We start from the raw sequence: 18,179 nt of genomic DNA on the forward strand, positions 1-18,179 counted from the left end.
TAACAACTGTGAAATCATCGGCTATACTGGGAACTCTAATACAAAGACATACAGAAACATTTCCAATAGATCTGAAATGCCATTAAATTCACAAACAGCAGGTCCAATCGCTGTTTTAAACATATTTTAGAAAGAACTCAAAAAAGTGCTTTCATAACAATGTTGCACAAGGAAAATAAGTCAAAGTTGAAATAGTGTTGCAATGTTTGTTTGAAACCAAAAGTACTGCATTTATGGTATGTCAGATCTGCAGCAATAGGATTGGAAACGTCAGAACAAAATACCATCAATATTTCTAAGAACTTCACAACCATTAACATATAAAAAATAAATGTATGTATGTACGTGTTAGGGGTGTGGGGAGAAATCGTTTCGGCGATATATCGTGATAGTCCATTTGATGATACTTGTATGGATTCCAAATTCTGTCAGGATGATATTCATTTAATTATTTCTGAGCGTCCTTCAGCGTCTGACTCTTGTTTTCCACTTCAACCTCCAACCACTAGTTGGCAGCAGAGAACATGGAGCCTCTTTGAGCAGCTCTACACCACAAAACTACAAGACCTCAGAGAAGCAGCTGGTTCTGTTGCTATCAGACATGAACGACTTTGTTTTTACTTAGAATGGATACAGAACCCAAACTCTGTTCCATGTTGCTGTCGGTATCGTATAAAAACACAGATTGTGGTTCTTTGTAGCTCAGATCAGAACCAGTGAAGCTCTGCAGCTGCACAGCGGCTGATGCACGGAGACAAAATGCTGTCTGCAAACCGGGCCAAAGTTCTGCAGAACCTCGCAGCAATAGATTCTAGTTCTGATAGATCAGAGTGATGTGTCCAATCGTCGTGGCGATGAGCGTTAAAGTCCTTGTTTACTTCCACGTGTGAGAAAGTGCAGCTGCAGAGCAGACTGTGGTGGAAATAAAGCATCTTAGCCACATTAAAGCTCTTCATCCTGTCATGCTGCCTCATCATCACTTTATTTCTGGATAGAATTAGTGTTTTTTTTTGTTTGTTTTTTGTGGGACGGGTGTCAGGATATGTATCGAATCGCCAGACTCTAGCTGATACACCTCTAGTACATATGTAAAGTGTATTTTGGCTTATTCATCTTTTTTTACATCATGAAACTGAGTAACTTTATGTACGTTAATTCTGTGAGTGTATGTAAAACTAGATGATTTTACTTTTTCCTTCATTTGCTACTTATAGTAACATGCATTTTCCACGGCGTCATTCTTCATTATGTTCATCCTCAGTAAACGGAGGGGCGATCAACTGTAATAGTAACTTTAAAGCTTGTTCACCGTTCATGTTGACATTTGGCAGAACAGAAAGACAGTCTGGCTTCTAGGGCTGGTTCAGACTTCACATTTGTAATCTCTCGCATTGCAGAGATCCCACGGCCATCGGAGCGGAATCGGCTGGAAAGACATGTCTGATATCTTGCAGCATTAAGGAATGAAATTTGCCCCTTTTTTTGTTTTTGTCGCCTTTGTGTTTCCTACGGAGTCCTACAGGCGCCAGTGGTAAAAAAAAATCTGCTAAACCGTGCAGACGGATTAATCCATTGTGCTTGAACTTTTGTGCAATTGCACGCACACTCACATTGCATGTGCGTGTCTCTGAGCAGAGCAGCTGGACTCATAGCTTCGTGTTTGCAGGCAGGGGAGGGTGTTGACTTTGAAGGAGGCTCCGGACCGCAGTCCGTCCGTTTCACCTGGTCTGCGTGAGCGAGCTGCTGGACTCAGGAGAACCGAGCCTCCAAGCAGAGGAGCGGCTATTGGACGGGCTTTTGAATACACAGTCCTGAGAAACCGTGGAAACAATGATGTGGATTTGTGTTTCCAGTCAGGTCCAGACAAAATAAAGGCTGATGTGATTCCAGTTCATCCACAGCTAAATGTTGTTAGCACGTATTAACATAATCCTAACCCTTCTTCTGGGTCCATTCTGCCAAGAATGAAGCTCTGGCTGCACAGATTTAAAAACTCTAATTGAACATGCACTTAATAAGTGTGACGTCATCACTGGTCGCAGACCCCCGACAGGCCTCTGACAAGGCCGTGTTCTAAGTTTGAGGAGATTGTCACTCAAACCTTTTTTTTTTTTTCAAATCTGAAAAACACAAACAGACCACAGACGAAGTCCTTATTGTTGTCACCCCCCCCGCGTTGCGCTACCACTAACTCCCCCCACCCTTTAAACCTCATGCGGCGCCTGAAATCAAGCGACATTGAAACACTTTTTAATAAACTTTATTAACAAATATTAGACGTACAAAATACCAAAGTTTAACACTCCACGCTATGTGCAAATGACAAAATGTTCACATTTGCCAAAATGTTAAAAAAAAAGCCATATTAATAGCAAGATAAAAAATTAAAAAGGTAAAAACAAAACAAAACTAATGAAGGTAAAAGATTCAGTTACAGTCTCCATAGTGACCGTGTTTCAACCGTTCTAAGAGCTTTTTAGTTAGTGCAGGATCTAATACTATTTGGATGCAGAAACATTTCTCTCTGAAAAACATAATATACTGTGACATTGAAAGATGTGAATCCTATTCAGTGTCAAGGCAGCATAATGTTGTGGTCTCACCTTCCCTGTACGTCTGTGTTGCATTCACACAAAAACAGAAACCTGAAGTGGGGTCTCACTTCCGCCCCCCCCACTGGCTATTGGGACGCATCAACAGACAGGAACTACTGCGCAATGCAAGCTTTACGCAGGAGTTCCAGTCTGTTGATGCGTCAATGCCGCGGCAGAAAAGCCATGGGGGGCGTTACCCAGTGACGCCGTGGAGGCAATGCTAACTTACTGGCGGCGTGCAGACTTTCCATGCAACGTAACGGAGATGCACCGCAGACGGACCAGTGTAGATTTGGGATGAGGGCATCAGAAATGTGTTGCGTGGTCCACCTGGTCTTTGGCATACCCCACATAATTGTCTTTGGGTCTGGGTTCTCACGGATTCAAATCTTTTGTGGGTCATCAGTGTGCCCTGTGCAGGTTTGCCCAATCTTCGCCCGCAAACAGCCCAGTTCCACCCGTACAGCCATCTGTGACTAAAGCATAGAACAGGACCGGACAATCCAGCATAGGTCAAGGTCTGTTCTGTAACATCGTGCTCAGAGGTATCAGATGCTGAGGAAAGGTCCAACAAAACCACAACAAAGCAATAACCTGTCATCTGCCATCATAAGGGCAATTAAAACCCTAATCAAAGCAGTTTCAGTGGAACTGCTGCTGGTCCACCAATCCTTTCACAATAAAAGCAATCCTCATTCTCAGTCTGATCAGATACTTCCGTCTTCTCCCTATCCACGCGCACAAAGACAATCCACCCACACAACACACTTGTGAAAAGGACCCCCGGGTGTTAGCATGAATTAGCATGAATTAGCCTGAATTTGGGGGGATAACAGACACCTTGAAGTGGTAAACCCAGCGCTGCTGTTTGTAATGAGCTCAGCAGAAACGCAGCTGCGGGGAGCGTGATTCAAACAGCTCTGACTTCCTCTCAGATCTGGAGCATCAAACCTTACTCGATCAGCAAGGGGGGGCATTAGTGAAACTTTCCTTGAAAGAGGAACACTCTGGATGTTCAGGCCCATTCAGGATTCCACTCTTTATCGTTCCAGTAAGTGAGCAGTGACTGCCCCAAGAGGTTACTTTAAGCTAACTCTGAGGTAATGTTCCGTTTTCAGACATTTTACAGTTCTAATGGCTGCTGGGAATGTCAGATCCCAAAGATTTCTTCCACTCCTGACATTTCTACTTTGCTTTGTTTGGATTGCTCTGTTGAGAGATGAGAACACAGAGTTCAGAAGATGAGATTCATCCATTAAACTGAGCATGTTTTTTATGTTATACAAAAAACTCTGCAACTTTTAGCTGCTGTTCCAGATCAAATTCAATTATTTTAGATTTCTCTGGGACACTGACGATCTGCAGAACTCCAGGATGCTGTGAGTTTTGGAAAAAACACGAAACGTTATTTAGCACGTTCAGCTGCGCAATGGTTAGCGCTCTTGCCTCACAGCAAGAAGGCCCCCGGTTCACGTCCCGGCTGGGGGACGTGAACCAGAACACCAATGGGGGACTTTTCTGTGTGTGGAGTTTGCATGTTCTCCCCGTGTATGCGTGGATTCTCTCCAGGTCTCTGGCTTCCACCCACCGTCCAAAAACATGCTTCATAGGTTCATCTGTCACTCTAAACTGTCCATAGGTGTGAGTGTGAGAGTGAATGGGTGTGTGATTGTGGCCCTGCGACCTGTCCAGGGTGTCCCCTGCCCTCACCCAGAAGTGGCCGGGATAGGCTCCAGCAGCTCCGTGACCCCGAAAGGAACGGCAGAAGATGAATGAATGAATGAATGAATGAATGAATGAATGTTTAGAGTGCTTTACAGTCACAGTCCCATTCACACATTCACATCCACTGCTGAACAGCCTGTAACAATTCAGTGCCAAACCTAAGGATGCTGTGACACAAGGCAAAGCGGGAACCAAACTTTCCTGATCAGAGGTTGAACACTCTACCTCTGCACTACAGCAATGTAAATAGATAAATGTGAAAATATCCACTTTAGCAGTGGGGTTAACCCTTTACCACTGGAAGTAAGTCGCTCTCTGATCTACCGTAACCTTTCACCTTTAAGCAGCGTCATTCCAGCAGAAGATGCTGAGAAAAGCTGCTCTCTTTGCTTTTCTCCATGTCATCATGGAGTCATGGAATCAGCTGACTGATCATACGTTGACTGCATAAACACCTTACTACTGTAAACTGTTGCATATCTAGTGGTCTGGACTTGAAATTTCGCAGGAAGTACCTAGTTGCAGTTTCACAAATGACCCCTGCGGGGGGGTTCAGAAGGGAGCGCGTTTTCATTGACACCCATGTTAAAAAGTCTAACTTTACACCCAAAAGTAAATACATGTACAGTCAGCCTTTAAAATATATATCATTTTAAATGTTCAATTTATTGGAACTCATGGGAGGGTGTAGTTTTTTAAAAATCGTTTGTTGTAATGACTAAACTAAATAACTAAAAAGTGTGCGCTTCTTTAAATGTCAAGTGAGGGAATCTTTGGGCGGTTTCAACAAAACTGACTACTTTGTTCCCTCCAATCAACCATTTTCATGAAAATGGATGAAGTAAGCAGAGTAAATTCTAGCCCACTGCAGCCTTCAGTTTGGCCACTCAGAATACTGTGTGTGGTCTGCTGAGTGTCCACTGTAAATGTAAAGATGTGCACCTCAATGATTTCATAAAACTGAAAACTTGAATACATCAACTTTTCCTGATTAGTGCATGCGCCAAAATCAAGACACCTGAGAAACGAGGCCCCTGGAGGTTTTTATCATAACTTTGTTGCCACAACTTTTTCCTACAAACAGATTCCAATCTTTCATCTGGAGGCGTGTTGACTCCTCAGCAGTGTGGTATTTACCTTGGCGTGTACAGCTCTGAGATCACACCTGCTTGTTAACATTTCTCAGGTAAGTTGGCTGCACCTTGTGCTGGTATGCAGGCTTGGTGGTGAGATGTTTTTTGTCAGACTGCTCAGAGAATATTGCTAAATGTCAGTGACTCCGAGACGTTTGACTGGTTTTTGACAATCAGTCCATTAACAACTCAGCTGTTCAAGACGGGCCAAAGTAACTAACGCTTAGAAGACATTTCCAAGTGAGTGCCACTTCCCTCATCCTCATCACCTCTCATCTTCTATGCCAGTGTTTTTCAACCAGTGTGCCGTGGGAGATGGTCAAGTGTGCCGTGGGAAATTGCCCTCATTAACTGATCTAAAAGCAATTACCATCTCCAGGATATCAGCTCTGTGTTCATCCAAACAGGTCCTGATAAAACACTGAGTAGTTTGGAATATAAAAGATCATAAGATGATTTTTTCTTTGTGTTTATTTGATTCTATTAAAGACATTTTGATAAGAATGACGGTACCGCGATTTAGCTGCAGCTACAGCTGTTTGCAGAAAAGTCCCGCCCCTTTAACTGTCTCCACCAATCATTCTTGAAGGCTAAATCACATGTCATCAGTCTGACCAATCAGAAGTGGTTAAAGTCTTCACTTCCTTGTCCCGATTTAGCTCATAAAGTCTCTCAGTTCCAACAGAAACACCAGCTAAAGCTCGTCTTTAGCGGTGCAGCTTTCCACAGAATCCGGTATCAGACCGTGGAACAAGTGACGAAAACCATGAAGCTCAGAGATGCTTGTTTTTCTGCCCTATTGCGGCAGTTTTCACACTATATCTCCCATGATGCATTGGGTTACAGTGACAGCGCCTCAGCGAAAATGAGTTGTCCTTGTTAAATGTCTTGAAACCACAACGAACACACAGTTTGCAAATTTTCTAACTTAACTTTTATTACATCTTTTAGAAAAGAAACAGCTGCAACTTCCTGCTTTTTCTCAGATCTCTCAGATTTTTCGTCAGATTGCGGAGGGGGGGGGTGAGGGGGGAAGATGTAGATCAAAACAGACTGAGTTTATGTTCTTTTTTTTTTTAGGATGCTGGTGTGCCGCGGGATTTTTGTCAAGGTTAAAGTGTGCCGTGGCTCAAAAAAGGTTGAAAAACACGTGCATTGCCTTCCACACCTTCATCAGTTCACATGGCCTTAGCCAAGTCCCCGAAGGCAGTCTCTTTATTTTTTCAGTGGCAGATATTCCCCCCAGACTTCTTCAGGAAAACTACAGGGACAACAAACTCTATTTTTTCTTCAAACTCTTGCTCACCATCTGTGGCAGCCTGATTATGTTACAGTACTCATCCCTTCCAGTGTTATTCCGTCTCATCCTCCACTGGACAATGTCCTGTCCATAGGTCTGACTCATAGGGTTCAAGAAACAGAAGTCTCACCTGTCGTGGATTCACGATAATCCCTCTCTGTAACCCTACAACCTTGCTTGTGTTTTACAGTTTCCAGTATCTCGTAGAAAGACGGATATGAATTCAGAGTCCGACATTTATCCGGATCTTCCTCCTGTATCTGAGTTGTTTCGGGTTTGACGATCCATCGTCAGAGATTACACTTAAGAAGAAAGGACTTGGATGGAAATGAATCAAACTGAATTTTTTGGAGTTTCCCTCATTATCTTATCCCGTTTAGGATTTCCAGCTCTTTCAATTCATTAGAGCTTCCTAAAATCGGCGGGTTTTGTTGTGATTCATCAGTTTGATTTTGGTCTTTTGCTCTCGATGTCCGGTTTCATGCTTTGGTTGGTTTTCTAAACCTGCTCAACTTCAGTTTGGGTTACGTGGGATAACCCAACCCCTAAGGGACAAAGGTGGGGTACACTCTGGACAGTTTCCTTGTCCGTTGGAGGGCCACACAGAGGCAGACAAGCACAAACCCACAGGACAATTCCAGTCCCCATTTAACCAATGAAGGAGGAAACTACAGAGAAAGGACCCAGCTGGGGTTTGAACCCGGGCCTTCTCACATTGAGGCATGAGTGCTGACCGCTACACGCCATGCAGCCGAGTGTGTTAAAGCATTTCATCATGAAGCATCAGTCTCCTCCACAAAAACACACTAAAGAATGTTGCACACGACACGCATGGAATGTGTTCCCTTTGATATTTTAAAGTGGGGGGGGGGGGGTCACTAACCCAAGCCAACCCAAGAAATGCCTCCACAGCAATAGGAATCAGAGGTTATTCAAAAGCTCAACCCCCCCCCTGCTCATAATGAATTCAGCCCCCTCCCCAGTAAGCGCTCATGGCTCCTTCAGAGCTGCAGGCCATTCCATTTCCAACACCCAGCTCCCGCTCATCCTGTGCTCCCCACACGCCCCCCCCCCCACCATTCTCCCTGTTTTTGCTGTTATTGCATCATGCCCCCCCTCACCCCAACACACACACAGTTCAAACATGCACCCGTGCTGCTTTCATGCTGAGCCCACATGCCTGTACAACCACCACCTCACCGAGCGTGTGAATGTATGAATGCATCTGAATTCCTATGAACCGCGTGCTGATGCAACATGTGAGGAGCCCCCCCTCCACAAACACACACACACGCATGGAGGAGCTGCTCCCCTTCACTCTCCTCCAAACTTTGACTTCCTCGCCCAAATGCCCAGGTGTCTTCAGACCCTCTGTGAGGACCGTCAGGGAGCGATTTCTAATCCATGAGGTCCCTCCTTCAAACAGTCTAAGCCAGAGTTCAAAGTGCCACAGGAGCAGCTGGAGATTATGACACTGATGGAAGACAAAGTCAGGCTCCAATGGAAACGCTGTTTTTGGTGTTTGTAGCATATTCGTGTGGCATTCTTGAGGACGTTTGTTAAAAAAGCTGAAAACGGCATTTCTGAGGATTTCTTTATTCAAATCATTGTGAACCAAAAGCTTGAAAAAGTCTCTATTTGTTAGCCTGATAACTTTTTGGCTGTTATTTAAAAGACCATCCAACTTTACGCAAAAACACGTAAAATTAAAGTATCAACAAGAAATCCTTTCATAACCCTTGTGCTATGTTGTGGGGTCCAGGGGCCTCATTTATAAAGGTTCCGTACGCACAAAAGAAGGCGTACGCCACTCTCTACGCAATAATTGAGATTTATAAAAAGAAACTTGACAGGAAAATGTGCTGTCCTTCACGCAAGCTCTGACCCAGGCGTACGCACAAAAACGGGTGAAATGAGAAACGGCGACACCGTCGGCAGATTGAAGAAACACGTGAAAATGAAAATGACAATACTGCCTCTCAGAAATAACATGAAGACTTCACAAAGCAAGTCTTACAATTAACAGCCTACACGAACACCCGTTTGATCGATCAGCAGTGAAACAAACAAAGAAAATCAAACGAAAATTACAACAGAAATTCAAATGAACACTTATTTGGAAAAAGAAAAGTGAAATATGTTCTGCAATATTGGCATGTTGTGCAATTCATCCTCATAAATAATATAAATAATAAATAAATAATTCTTGATATTAAGCTTATTAAAAATGACAAAAGCTTCAGGTCCTTACAAACGTTTTGAGGACTGAGCAAAAATGTATTAAGTTTCTTGAATATTTTAGGTTTGTTTCCATAATGTGTAATAAATCAATACAGCCAACAGTTTGGTGAAATCAGAAGTCTTTCTTCATATATTCCACTCATGGATTTTATTTATTTATGGTTTAAGATCACAACAAGATACTTCAGACACACTTCAAAGCCTTACTAAAAGAAAATTTAAAAGTTGCCTCATAATCTGGATGTAAGGAAAATGGCCCTCGAAGTGTGCATTATCACTTTTTAATGCACTTTGCGGAAGCAACCGTCATCCGCGAAGGTTCAGACTTCCACGGCGAGCGTTAAAAAGTGATAATGCACACTTCGTCGGCCATTAACCCTTACTTAACGCACGCCGTTGAATGATGATCACGATGGGTTAAATAAAGCATCAGTTCAGAGAAAAGTTCTCCTCTAATCGCTTTTTTTTTTCAGATGATGAAGATAAAAGTTGTTTTAAAAGAGCCAGCTGTGGTTTTGCTGGGTCTGGCGGTTTTCAGATGACTTTTGGGCTGGAAAACTATGACATTATCTTGCATCACCGGCTGTGTGACCGGAACTACTTTTGTAGGCGTGCATTATCACTGGGCATGATCACATTTTAGTCCACACCCAGCAGCCAATCAGAATCGAGAATTCATCCGAACCATGGAATAAGTATGGATTAGGTCTGCAGCAAAAAAGGGTGGGTGTTATTGTATGCCAACGCGGCTAACGTGTAGCCGGGTTGGCTAACGTGTAGCCGGGTTGGCTAATGTGTAGCCGTGTTAGCTAAAGTGTAGGCGTGGTGGCTAACGTGTAGCCATGTTAGCTAACGTGTAGGCGTGGTGGCTAACATGTAGCCATGTTAGCTAACGTGTAGCCATGGTGGCTAACGTGTAGCCATGTTAGCTAACGTGTAGCCGTGGTGGCTAACGTGTAGCCATGTTAGCTAACGTGTAGCCGTGGTTGCTTATGTGTAGCCATGTTAGCTAACGTGTAGACGTGGTGGGTAACGTGTAGCCATGTTAGCTAACTTGTAGCCGTGGTGGCTAACGTGTAGCCATGTTAGCGTACGTGTAGCTGTGGTGGCTAACGTGTAGCCGTGGTAGCTAACGTGTAGCCATGTTAGCTAACGTGTAGCCGTGAAGGCTAACGTGTAGCCATGTTAGCTAACATGTAGCCGTGGTGGCTAATAGTGTAGCCCTGGTGACTCACGTGTAGCCATGTTGGCTAACGTGTAGCCGTGGTGGCTAACGAGTAGCAATGTTAGCTAACATGTACCCAAGTTAGCTAACGTGTAGCCATGGTGGCTAACGTGTAGCCATGTTAGCTAACGTGTAGCCGTGGTGGCTAACGTGTAGCTGTGGTGGCTAACGTGTAGCCATGTTAGCTAATGTGTAGCCATGTTGGCCAAAATGTACCTGTGTTGGCCAACGTGTAGCCGTGTTGGACTGTACTTTCTAATGCGTTACTAAGAAGGTTGAGAGTTAGCGTACATACAGTTTGTTGTAGCGGTTTCAGTCTTTTTTTTTTTCATGTTCCAAACAAAGTAGGGAATTACAGGTAAACATGCTAACACAGCTAACGTGGCTAACATGTAGCGTGTTAGAAACACATCACTATGAACAGGGTTAGGAAAAGTCTGACTGAGGTACGGGCTTTTCTCTGACTACTGCTTCATGGTTTGGTGAACATTCATTGACGGTGCGTCCTAGAGGGGAAATGGGCTCAATTCTGATGTGAGTTTGTGTGTAAGCAGGCCGACACAAATCTACCTCCAGAATGTCTCCCCTGTTTTAGTATTTAGTATCGGGTCATTTTTAATTACATATTTTCTGTTGTTTTGTGTTGAATGTATGTTGATGTTTTGGTAACACGCGTGTGCGTTTGTGGGCCTGCAGCGCTCTCCAGTGGGGAGCAGGAGCAGCCTCGCTTTATTTTGAAGGAATCTTAAACCCTGTTTGCAGGAGTCTGCATGTTGTTGTTTTCCTCTGTGCGCCTGAACAACCAGACGCACTTCGAGTAATCCGCTTACTTCTTCTGTCCACCCACACTGTCGCACGTGCACGAGAGTCTGTGCACGTGTCCGTGATGTTAAATACTGTTTGTGAATTCATGAATTTTTATCATTCGTCTCGCAGACAAAACCCCCCCCCCTTCTTTCTCACATACACTTCTGAAGGGAGCTGTGCTCGTGCACGGCAGCTCTGGAGCTCGTGCACGCATCTCTCATGACAGCGCGCTGACAGCTCGCCCCCCCTCCAGCAACGATTGTGTCAGGTTGCCTCATGCACTTGAAAGGCCCAAAACTGATACCAGGAGATTTCTCACACACGCAGACGTGCACACGCTCACCCACAGCCCTGAACACACAACCACACAGCCGTCCACACACTCACACACAGCCGTGCACACACAGCTGTGCACACATTCACAGCACTCACACACAGTCGTTCAAACACAGCCGTGAACACACACACACAGCTGTACACACACACACACAGCTGTACACACACACACACAGCTGTGCACACACACAGAGCTGTGCTCACACTCACAGCACACTCACACACAGTCGTTCACACACAGCCGTGCACACACTCACACACTCAGGACATGATGGGCTGCCTGATACGGAGCCTGGGGGGTCAATCATGACGCAGAGCCTCAGATGAATCTAGACGTCTTTATTTCATGGTCCTGTCCGCGGCAGGAATCGAACACACGGCTTCATTTGGCTGCAGTTTACCTGATTATCCTTCCTGAAACCCCGGTGGAAGCGGCTGAACCTCAGAGCCCCTCCCACAGTTTGGTGATTGTTTGTCCGCAGAGCACAGCTGGGAGGGGCGCCACATACCACATGTGGGGGTGGAGCCATGCACAAAACATAACGCTGCCGTAAAGAGAAACCAGCACGCGCACATGCGTTTTCCAAACCAGACATGCAGTTGGGGGCGGGGCCTCCGCAGCGTCCCTCACTCTGTTGATTGTTTCAAGCAGATGATTTGAGCAAAACATAAAAATATAGATTTGACGCCTCCGCAAGGGGGTGGGGCTGGTGTGTGGCGGAAACCAGAGTCAGTTGTGTTTGTGTAAACGGGGGGGTTCGGTTCGAATCACAGTGGTCACGGACAAGTCTCCTCCCGAAACCCCTCCCGAGCATCGGCAAGTCATGCAAACACCCGGTCAGTCAGTGCTGGTGCCGTGGGCGGTCCGGGGGCGGGGTCAGGCACTGCCGTCCTGCTTGAGCCGCTGGCTGCGAGCTTTGTACACCTCGATCAGCAGGTCCTTCACGTACTGGATCTCCCGCTCCACAGACTCCGCCTTGTCCCGCAGCTCGCGGTTCTGCCCCTCCAGGCCGTGTAGCTCCTCCTCCAGAGAGTCCAGCTCCGCCCTCTTGCGCAGCCTGTACCTGCAGCACGGGACGAGAGGTCAGACCTGCCGGGGCTGGCGGCGCCCCGTGTGGCTGGCGGAAGGCTCTTACCTGTGAGCGGCCGTCTTGTTCTGGTCCCTCTTCTTTTGCTTCCTCTCGCCGCTGCTGGAGTCCAGAGAGACGGCCCCCATCACCTGAGCGGGCTTGAGCAGGCAGGGCTCGTCCTTTAGCCTGGGGGCGGGCCGGTGCATGGGGCTGCCCAGCAGGGGCCCCTCGCCCTCCCCTCTGGACAGGCATTCGTAGCTTTGGTCGGCAAGGCATTCGGGGTAGAGGTAGTGGCCGTGTTGGGGCTCCACAGCCTGTGCTTGGGTGGGGGGCTCCAGCTCCCCTATAAAGCTGTGGTAGGGCTCCGGGCCGGCCATGGGCTGGTGGAAGTAGCCGTCACCCCCCACCATTGTCTCTTGGGGCATGGGTCCGGGCAGCCCCGCGTCCTTGCTGCAGTGCAGGACCTCCAGCCCTGAGCTGTCGTAACTTACATTGACCTTCACGTTGTGCATGAGCTGTCCCTCCCGCTTGTGGTGGGGGTCGTAGGAGCCGCCGAGGCAGAAGCCCCGCGCGATCTCCTCGCTGCAGAACACCCCCTCAGAGAAGCAGTAGCTCTCCTCCTCCTTCAGAGACAGCGCACATTCTCTCACCTTCTTCACGCTGCCAAAACTGTTCTTGCTCACCGTCTTCAGGGTGGAGTAGTGGTTCACCGATAGCTCCGTGCTCCCCGAGTAACACCCCCTGGAGCCCCACGCCTCCAGCCCCACCTCGTCCCCCACCTTTACAGCCTCCCCCAGGAGCCGCCGCCCGTTGTTGTGGTGGTAGCGGTGGTGGTAGCTGTACGGAGCGGGTCTCGCGATTTTGGTTCTGCTGATGGGGCCGCCGCAGAAGCTGGCCAGGTCCAATTCCCCTGTTGCCAGGGTAACAACCACAGGGCTGGTCTCTGATTGGCTGCTCCCGTAGGAGCCGTAGGGGAGCTGGTAGTACGACTGCGAGCCCATGGCTTGAGCTCCCTTGTCACATTTGGAGGACTTATCCAACTTGTTGGCGCCGGCCGTGGACTCGGAGCGGAAGTAGTCCTCCAGCTGAGCCAGCTCCTCCTGCAGCAGAGAGGTCATGACCTCCAGATCCGAGGGCACCTTGACATCCTGTTCCAGCGGCGAGGGCGGAAGGGATGAGCCAGGGGACGACTCGTTGGTTGACACGAAAGAAGACAGGTCAACTTTTTCCGTCATCCAATCTGAGTGACCATCACCTGGAAGAGCGTCAGAAATCAGAGAGACCGTTAGGCAGGCGGCAGGAGCTCGCCGCGCGTCTTCGGAGAACTTCAAAGACGCGTCTGAAAGAAACGACAAAAGCAGATAAAAGCCCTAAAGGAAGGCGGAGGCAAAGCTGACAGTAAAGCAAGCATCAGATCCGAGAAGATCCCACTAACCGATCATCTGAAAATGATTGAACAGCATCGTCTTAGCTGTACTCACTGTACGACATTAGCCCCGTGCTGCACTGCGGCTCCGACCTCGGGACGAGCAAAAATAAAAAACCGTCTTCGGCAAACTCACCAATTAAATGCTGCCCCTCTTCTGGCTCCGCCCCCACCCTGTGCCGTGATTGGCTGCGGCTAGCCCTTCGGAGAGGGAGAGCGCCGCGCTCGCCCGTGGAAGTGGGAGGAATTTTCTCGTGAAGGGTCGATGCCGCCATGATGTCGTCTGCTGCGATGGACGTGTCCAAATGCACAAAGCGCGCCACGGCGTGATGCTGGAGCGCCGGAAACGCCTGGGGACCTGCGGGGAGAAAAACACCCTTATTAAACATTCAAAACCGACGGAATTTGACAAATATTGGCAAAACAAGTTTTTCTTTTTACATTTTTGCAAAAGAAAAAAAAGAAATGAGGAAAAAGATGTTATTATGTTTTGTGGGGAAAAAAGTTACTTTGACCTTTAAAAAAGTACTTTAGTGCATTTATAATCCTAATTTAGCCTCTGAAGAGACAAAGCAAGTAGAATAATTAAAAAAAAAATAAAAAAAATAAAAACACTTGAGAGAACAAAAATTCAGATTTTCCAAACGCAGCACAGTTAATCTACAAAACATAATCCTCCAAACGGAAAGAGGCATAAAAAAACAAGCAAAGCTTCCCATTCTGCGCCTTCAGAGGAAGCGCAGCCCTGATGACCCCGGGCACCGGGGCACAACTCCACTCACTCACCCCATACTTGCTCTGGACTTCTCTGCGGCGGCGGCACGTGGGCTGAGCTGTGGCAGGAGCGCGCGGTCGCCCGTTAAAACGCCATCATGCAGCTTTCAGAAGTCGGGCACGGCTCGCGCGGCGCTTTTATCCATCCACGGACTTGCCGGCAGAAAGTTTTTAAATCCGCTACTTCTCCAACTCCAAGTCAAGGACCGCATCACGGCAGCTGGATCAATGCGCGCAGCCTGGCAGACGCTCGCGCTGCCGTTACGTCATGGAGCCGGGACTTTCCCGCCACACGCTCGCGCCTAACAACTGTATATTTATTACAGTATTATTTCACGTTATACCCAATAACCGTTTGTATTTACTTTTGGCTCTAAACATTTTTTTCCCACGTTACTTGACAAAAGTAAAGTGAAAAGTTGAGCTTCTGTGATGTCACGCAAAAAAAAAACTTTTTAAAAAAGTTTAGATTTGCAAACAGACGAACAGAAGAGGATTTGATGATTTAGATTGCCTCCTGTCTCCAAATATTCAGTCTTCCTTTCACGGCGCGGAGCTGCTGGATAAACGGCTGCTGCCAGCACTAGTCTGCGCGGCGGAAGGACACATCGCAGCAGCTCCCAGCAGCTTGTTGAGTTGCAGTCGTGTTGCATCAGACCCGCGGGGACTCAGCGATGCGGCTTCTGCGCGTTAATACCGGCGCTCGCGCTTATGATCGCTCATTATTACCTTCACCTCCACGCACGCGCACTGACCTGACAATTGTTGGAAATGTAGATTTTCTTTACAACTTGGGGGGAAAATACACCCAGAATTTACTGTACATTTTTTTCTTATCAACGTAAAAAGTCTACATTTATTTTATATTACGTACACAAAATAAGAAGACATCTTTATGTAGAGGACAAATGTTAGTTGGTGAATATTCGTTTTTTTCATGAGCTTTATACATAAAACACAGAAAGGCCCTGACACACAGAAGAAACAAGAAAGCAAATATTTAATCTGAATTTAGCTAAAACTGTTGATGAGAATTAATGTCTCCCTTTAAAAGTAGAAAGGAAAAATTGGAGAGACAAAAAACAGACGTGTGTTTCCTGAAAACCTGAGCTAAAATAGGAATTGTGCTAAAGATACTGGAAACATTAACAATTAGAAATTAAATGGATTATATAGTTTATAATGCTTTATTTAAAAAATAGAGTAACATCAGATAAGAATCCATTTTAATCTGTAACCCCTTTATGCTGCTATAGGCTGCAGGCCGTAACACTCAACACATTTGAACTGAGTTACTTCAGTCCAACCATTAGAAACGTCACAGCCGTCCTCCACAGGGAATAAGGTCAAATAAATAAATAAATGCAAGTCTAAGCTTTTATTTACATTTGAACACAAATGGGAATCTTTCCAGGTTTTAATATGCAGTAATTATGTACTTTGTACATTTGTTATAACGTTGAAACATTAAATAAATACGTTGATCAGATATTTTTTAAATCAAAGGAGGACATGAGTTAGTTGACAGCGCCTGCATTCTCATCTCCTGCTCAGATTTGTGGGTGAGAGCGGCTGTGGTTCAGAGACTGGCCCGGACTCTGGGCTCGGTTCTGAGAGCCTGCAGGGTCCGTCATGACTTTGGATGGTTTTGTGCTGCAGGTGCTCCCCTCAGAAGGCCTGCAGCAGGTCAGCAATGAAGGTCTGATTGGAGGGCGCAAACTGATGAAGAGGAGCCCCCCACCACCGCCTGACCTCCAGCCGGTCTGATGAGGGACGCGGCGAGGTCACAGGCTGACACCCGCTACCTCGTTAGTGAAACCTCCATCTCCATGCCTGCAGCTTCCTCCTGTTACCATGGCGACAGTTATTAAGGCTGTGGGGGTGCATGGCCTTCCCTCTAAACTCCCACATTGTTTACTCTTTTCCCTTTACATTTACATTCTGACATGTCGTCAGATTATCTCAGATTACACATCTGAGCGTCTGAGACTAGGAGATTGGGGTGCAGGTCGTTCTCCCACGTGCTGCTTTAACCCACTGAGCAGCAGCTGTTTCCAGCGGAGCATCGTGGGACACAGGCGCCTCCTTCAAACACACGCTTCTCCGCGGCGAGTTGCTCGGGTTACAGCATCATTTCATCACCAGCAGCTCCTGTGAATCTGCGCATTAACTTTTTACAGGCAGCAGAGGCAGTCCACGTCTGCTCCAGCAGCCGCTGTCAGCCGCCCGTTTGTTCATACAAGACAGCCAGGAAGAGGCCTGCGCGCACCGAGGGGGGGGTTCACAGAACAAGAGCGCAGGGACGTGCACGTGTGCGCGCACACGTGAGTGATGGCTGCTGCATTGTTTGGATAAATGCTCCCAGAGGAGAACTGATGTCGTCGAGGAGAAAACAGGGATCCTGGGATGAAGAGGATGCAGGGCTCTTCAACACACACACACAGACACACACACACACACATGAACACACACACAGACGCAAACACAGACACACATGAACACACAGACGCACACATGCATGAACACACATAGACGCACGCACACACAGACGCAAACACTTACCCACATGAACACACACAGACGCAAACGCACACACACATGAACAGACACACACACACAGTAATAACAACATTAACTTCCCTTGTGTCTTTCTCTGACACACAAATGTCCGTCATACTTTCAGATGTTTCCGTATGAACAGGTTCAGCTCTTCAGGAGGTGCTGCTGTTTTTGGCTTGAGGCGCCTGTTAACTTTAATGTTATCAGCTCATGAGTGAATAGTTACTGAAGCCTAGTTAACAGTTAAAGCCTAGTTAACAGTCCTCTGTGGTCAGGTCTGAGTAGACCAGGGATGTCGAACTCATTTTCACTGAGGGCCACATCAGCATAGTAGCTGTCCTCAAAGGGCCAGATAAAACTTATACATGTAACTAAATGTAATGAAAAATAAAAGTAACTACTCCTTAATGTTAAATAACTCATTATTTATTTACTATAAATTTTTAAAGTGACAATTACAATTGCATAGAAAACACATGTTTGCTTGTAATTCTGGCATAAATCCTTTTACATTTGATTCTGTTAGGTTAGGTTAATATGGACAGTGTTTAAGTCCTAATGTATAGTTGCACAATCAGATATTTCAAGTCTGATTCCCCCTAAATGTTAATAAATACACACCAATTTTTATTTTTTATTTTAAGAAATTAAAAACTTTTATGCTCTCGCGGGCCACATAAAATGACATGGAGGGCCACATTTGGCCCCCGGGCCTTGAGTTTGACACGTGTGGAGTAGACTTTACTTCAATTCAATTCAATTTTATTTGTATAGCCCAAAATCACAACAACAGTCGTCTCGATGGGCTTCGAAGTAAAACATGAACTCAGAAGGATCACGAATACAAAGAGTTCAATAGGAAAATACTAAAATAAACTAACAAACTGACTAAGCTATACTGGCATCTCTGCCCTTAGACCCCCCTTCGCGGTAAGGAAAAACTCCCCAAAAAACCGGATTCCGGAAAAAACGAAGAAACCTCAGGGGTG

General features: G+C 46.4%; 1 protein-coding gene across 4 annotated transcripts; it reads right to left on the reverse strand.

The window, feature by feature from the left end:
- Positions 1-11,685: 11,685 nt before the first annotated feature.
- LOC101163680 lies at positions 11,686-15,142 on the reverse strand. Of its 4 annotated transcripts, XM_004075951.4 has the most exons (4): positions 14,644-15,142; positions 13,994-14,215; positions 12,498-13,686; positions 11,686-12,425 (listed from the first exon to the last, which is right to left on the reverse strand). In XM_004075951.4, exons 2-4 carry the CDS (start codon positions 14,130-14,132, stop codon positions 12,239-12,241), a joined length of 1,515 nt encoding a protein of 504 aa, XP_004075999.1. In that variant the 5' UTR covers positions 14,133-14,215; positions 14,644-15,142; the 3' UTR covers positions 11,686-12,238. The 4 variants fall into 4 exon arrangements, with proteins under 4 accessions (XP_004075999.1, XP_020564188.1, XP_020564187.1 ...); XM_020708529.2 differs by lacking the exons at positions 13,994-14,215; positions 14,644-15,142 and adding an exon at positions 13,913-13,979; XM_020708528.1 differs by lacking the exons at positions 13,994-14,215; positions 14,644-15,142 and adding an exon at positions 13,867-13,963.
- Between the last annotated feature and the right edge of the window lie 3,037 nt (positions 15,143-18,179).

This window comes from Oryzias latipes, chromosome 13, assembly GCF_002234675.1.
Source record: "Oryzias latipes chromosome 13, ASM223467v1".
NCBI lineage: Eukaryota > Metazoa > Chordata > Actinopteri > Beloniformes > Adrianichthyidae > Oryzias > Oryzias latipes.

Bases quoted from the DNA above. Each gene is read 5' to 3' on its own strand.
- LOC101163680 (XM_004075951.4), bottom strand. From the start codon at position 14,132: ATGGCGGCATCGACCCTTCACGAGAAAATTCCTCCCACTTCCACGGGC. The intron at 13,687-13,993 runs GTGAGTTTGCCG...ACGCTCTTCCAG, and splicing joins AGAGGGGCAGCATTTAATTG to GTGATGGTCACTCAGATTGG. The intron at 12,426-12,497 runs GTAAGAGCCTTC...CCCGTGCTGCAG, and splicing joins AACAAGACGGCCGCTCACAG to GTACAGGCTGCGCAAGAGGG.